A 4,931-nucleotide genomic window follows, 5' to 3' on the forward strand; every position below is an offset into this window, starting at 1 on the left:
GATAGGTTATAAGAGGGGAAATCCTGAAGAAAGGCCAGGTCAAGAGCACCCTAAACCGGCGAGCGTGTATGAGGAATGTTATGAAAGTGAAGGAAGCGAAAGAGGTATGTCAGGATCGTAGCAAGTGGAAATCCGTGGTCTCTGCCTACCCCTCCGGGAAATAGGCGTGATTATATGTATGTATATTATTAGAGAAACGATTTTTCTGAGAAGTAAGGTATTTTTGTTTTTTAATGGAAAAATACAGAGTAGCCAACAACAGGTAACTATAATGTATGGTTTCTTAGAAAAAAATAACTAAGAGTTAACTTACTATTAAAAACTTGAAGCAACATAAAACCAACTTCTGGTAGGTACAAATAATGATTAATTTTCAATTGTATTGATCATAAATCAACTATTTTCCTTATAACACAAATAAATGATACACATCTGACACCTACAATGCTAGCATATACGTACTTAGAATACTATCAAAGCCCTTATCGTTTAAACCATGGTATAATATATCGTGAACCTGTGAACAGCATGATGACGTAGGCTTGTGTCAGTCACGTGGTTCGCGAGTCTCGGAAGAGAGTACCAGGCGGAGTATATTATTATACCATGGTTTAAACTATTTTAAAGTTTACAATCACAGCATGCACTTCTTCAAATCGGTTTAATTATTGTTTTCTTAGAAAACAGTAATCTACTTAAGTGTAAAGAAACAATAACATATTCAGACTATTCAGTTCTATAAATCTTCATACGGTTTTACATTATCTGACTCGTCAACGAACCGGAGCCGACACCGATAAATATAAAGGGTTATTTTATTACATCTACATTTTTGTCGGCTACTACTTAACTGCTGAGAAGGACAGGTCAAATTATATGTATGTTATTTCCCCGTCCCTCTTAGCAGTGCAGTGTCAGACGAAAAGGTAGTTCTAATAACCCGAGTAGCGATAAATGCATATGTGCAAACGTACAAACCTTATTCGTTTAAAATCACTAAAATCACAGCTTATCAGCTTTTTCAGATCACATTTTTTTTTACTTTGAAAATAGTACCTATCCGAAGTGCAACGAAACAACATTCTTTAAATCTTAGTTCTAATCTAAATTCGTACCAGACAATTTGGACTGTATTTATAAAATAATTTCAGTAATTAATAACAGTAGCAATTTTTTGACAGGGGCATACGAAGGGTTAAGGAATACCGGATGGTCGGAGCCGACACGACACGATACGGTTTAGTAGCGGAAAATGAGAAACATTAAGTACTACGTGTATCATTCTGTCATATTTCGATTTCAACAATCGTGTCGAGTATACAGATCTAGTGCATTATTATTTTCCATTGTATTTTCACGGAAACGTACGAACGTGTCTTGCTATTTCAGTCAGTTTCGGTACATAAAGTACACAAACCGAGAAAATACGAGGGAAAACAATTATGCACTACATCTGTACATATGTGATATTTTTTAAAGAGTAAAATCCATGCGGTCTCAGAGTACTTATTTCTTACTTACTATCACTACCTGTGATACAGTATATTTTAATAATACTTACGAGATGATAGGTAGGATCTTATCAATTTAAATATATTTACCTACCTAACTACCTGGTACCAATTTTGATAAGCACTTGTTTTAGTTATTCATCTTAAATAATTAATAAAAGACAAGTAAATAATAACAACTACATAATAAGTTTAGTTTTACTGATATTATTATGTAGTTTCTAGTAGATCATATACATAGATGGCAACACTAACTTATGAACTTTCATTAACTGTGCCCCAAAAGTACTGGACAATTTGGACTATTATTTTTACTTCGTGTCAGATAGAAACAAATAAAGAGAAGAAACTAAAACTAACGCATGTCCAAAATACAAACAGTAAAAAGTTTATCGTAATGTACCTACGAATGTGCAAATTTAACTGTAGGTAGGTGTACCTATGCATTATCAAGAACCAGTTTGTGCATAATCTAAAAATTTAAATTCGCAAGGCAACCATTTTACGTTACATTCGCCACCACATATTCAAAAGATTGTTGCCCAGTCCTCCTGACCTTGTCTTGCGCGGTTCGTCTTGGCCACGACGGAAATGTAAGAACTTGGCCATGACAGCTTTCGTCAGGTAGACATGGTGGATACAATGAGTTGCCGGTGGCAGTCTAAGCGCTCGAGACAAGAGACGCCGCTGCACTGAGGTATTCATTTTAATACACAATGATTGTTCACATTCCCAACAAATTCTAAACAGCTCTTCACTTGGCAGGCAGACTCCCTTTAACTCTTTTGAAGTTATGTACTTATGGAACCAAAGTTTCTCATTCATGACCAATCCGTCTATGCATTCTTCGCATCTCAGGCTTTTTGCTAAATCAACAGCCATATAACCAGCTATGTAGCCAACCATCAGGAATTTCTCCATCTTGTCATGTTCCTTATCTAAAAGTTTAACGAATTTGGTAGTATTCGCGAGTGCCCGCTGGTCGTCTTCAGTTTTGCGTGGCCTTTCTTTTACAACCGAATATATCTCGTCAAAAGCGCGTTTGCCGCTCGTTTTTTTTATGGCGTCCAGAGATACTTTAAGAGTTTTTGAAAGGTTTGCTGGGGAGCTCTCAATTTGAATACAGCCTGTTAAAGTAGACTTTAAATCATCAAAGAATCTCTTATATATTTTTTTAAATTTACTGGCATCCTCACGAGGATTGAGTTTGCGAACAATTGCAAAGAATTCATCCATTTGATCCCAGCTGAGCCGATGAGCAGGAATGCAGTTTATAATCCCTTTTGCCACTAAATAGTTGTATAAATGTTTCAGGCTTTCAATGCTAATCAACAAGCCTTTAAATCCTTCTGCAAGGAAATCAGTGTCTTCCACAGCAAGCTGTTTTCCTATTCCTTTTTTTTCATAGGTAATTGAAGAAATGTATTTCTTTGCCTCATCCAGAAACTCAATAATTTCCTTTCCATTTTCTTGACAAATTGGTTGTTTATAGCCAGATTGACCCACTTTTGAAAACAAAATGTAATACAAAGTGTTGATCATGGTGATGTATTCTATTGTTGGTCCAGAGCCAGCAAAGTTCGGGAGCTTTAATCTATTCATGCAAATTTCTAGTGCAGTGCCTAGGCTTGGCAACATCAGTTCAGAGATGAGGTCAATCTTCAAAAGCATATTCCTCAAGTCTAGCATGTCACTTGAGAAATTAAACTGGAATGTTTTGTTTGAAAGAATTTTACCCAGCTGTTCAATGAAGTCTTGACATATTTTTCTCTTTTTTCCATTAAAAAAAACTTTTTTTGAACAAATTGTGTGATAAAGGCTTCTAAGACTCAGGGTTGGGTCGACAAACAACATCACTGTATCTCCTGATACTGGATGTTTGAAGGTGGTTTTCAATTTCCTATGACTATCAAGCTGGCCACCTAGAGCTTTTGCTACACTTGTAGTTGTTGTAATGGAGACAATATCAACACCAACCTCATAACTGCGGTGCAAACACATCATGATAAAATTTGCCTGAGCCTTAGAGTTTAAAGTATTATCAGACATTAAATAGCACACAGGAATTTTCCAGTTTTCCTCTAGGCTTACAAGCAATATTACATATGCTTCCCTTCCTTCAGTTTCATCATCAAAATCACCATCTAAATGGCCAGCGCCAACATCAACATTCACAGATTGATTTCGGACAAACATTTGGAGATGATCAGCAACAAGTGAGAAAATTTGTCTCTTGCCATTTTGGACACCTCTCTTTTCCAATATTTCAAAAGCTTGCTTAGTAAATCCTGGCTTAAACTTGTCATTTTCAAGCCAACTACCTAACACTTTCATGCTAGGCAGGGGTGAATTATAATTTTCTCTAATATATTGATAGGCTGCAGGCGAATAGGAATGTAAAAAACTAGTGAATAATTTAAGGTTGTCGGTAGGATGGTCAAGGACATCTAAAACTGTATTTTTTTCATAATCATTATCAACATCCTCAGCTACATAAGTTAATACCATCTCCTGTTCATCCAGTAGCATCCTTTTTCTCACCATTTCTCTCAAAATATCTTGCATACTCATTGTTACCTTTTTCCTGGGTTGCTTGGTATTGGAGGGGCCATTCTGATTTGATTCAACATCGCTGCTACAACTGGAGTTTGAACCATCAGTACTCATATCTGTATAGTCTTCGTTAGAGTCGGTTAAACAGTCGCCCGGGTCGGACTCTACACCAACGCAGGTAAGGCAGGTTCTGGTAAGCTGCTGAAAATACGTGAATCGTGATTGATTGACTATTCACAAATAATGTTTTTGAAAAACGATATTTTGTCGGGGAAGGTACATAAGGTACATTATTTTAAACAACGAAATAGGTACATAGGTAAGGACTTACAGGAAGTTTACTTCATAAAATAACCTTGCTTTTAAAACTTTTCATAAACCATAGTGGCTCTATTTTAACTTAGAAAACATATGTACTATTTTATTTTCCAAATATTTTCTTTTTTCAAATAACTCCGTTGTAGTCGTAGAAGTTTCGAACAAAAAGTATATAACCACTAGACCACTACGTTTTGGTTTCGAAGTCGGGCATCCGCATATCCGGCAATCGGGCATCCGGCATACCCAATTAGAGAACACAAACACGAGCGCTTTTTCAACGCACGTTAAAAAAGCGCTTGAATCCGAATTTCGATTTAACGGCCAACGGTTAAAGTCGAAAATCCAACAACGCTTGATAAAAAGCGTCACCGCCATCGTGTAAATAAATACTGCTTTATAGTTATTATTCTGAGATAAATACACATGTATCCATTTGTGTCAAGTAACTATAACTAAATAATCTGTGTTTGTGTCATTCTAAAAGCCTTCCACACTCATACGCGAATCGCGGCGCGAAGCCGCGAACGCGAGTGTGGAGTCTAGTTC

At 36.5% G+C, this 4,931-nt stretch overlaps 1 protein-coding gene across 2 annotated transcripts; it reads right to left on the bottom strand.

Moving 5' to 3' along the window:
• Window positions 1-212: 212 nt before the first annotated feature.
• On the bottom strand, window positions 213-4,617 carry LOC134742073 (uncharacterized). Of its 2 annotated transcripts, none has more exons than XM_063675005.1 (2): window positions 4,396-4,617; window positions 213-4,262 (listed from the first exon to the last, which is right to left on the bottom strand). In XM_063675005.1, the coding sequence occupies exon 2, from the start codon at window positions 4,176-4,178 to the stop codon at window positions 2,019-2,021; it is 2,160 nt and encodes a 719-aa protein (XP_063531075.1). In that variant the 5' UTR covers window positions 4,179-4,262; window positions 4,396-4,617; the 3' UTR covers window positions 213-2,018. The 2 variants fall into 2 exon arrangements, with proteins under 2 accessions (XP_063531075.1, XP_063531074.1); XM_063675004.1 differs by having other exon boundaries at window positions 213-4,265.
• Between the last annotated feature and the right edge of the window lie 314 nt (window positions 4,618-4,931).

Source organism: Cydia strobilella, chromosome 6, assembly GCF_947568885.1.
Source record: "Cydia strobilella chromosome 6, ilCydStro3.1, whole genome shotgun sequence".
Lineage (NCBI taxonomy): Eukaryota > Metazoa > Arthropoda > Insecta > Lepidoptera > Tortricidae > Cydia > Cydia strobilella.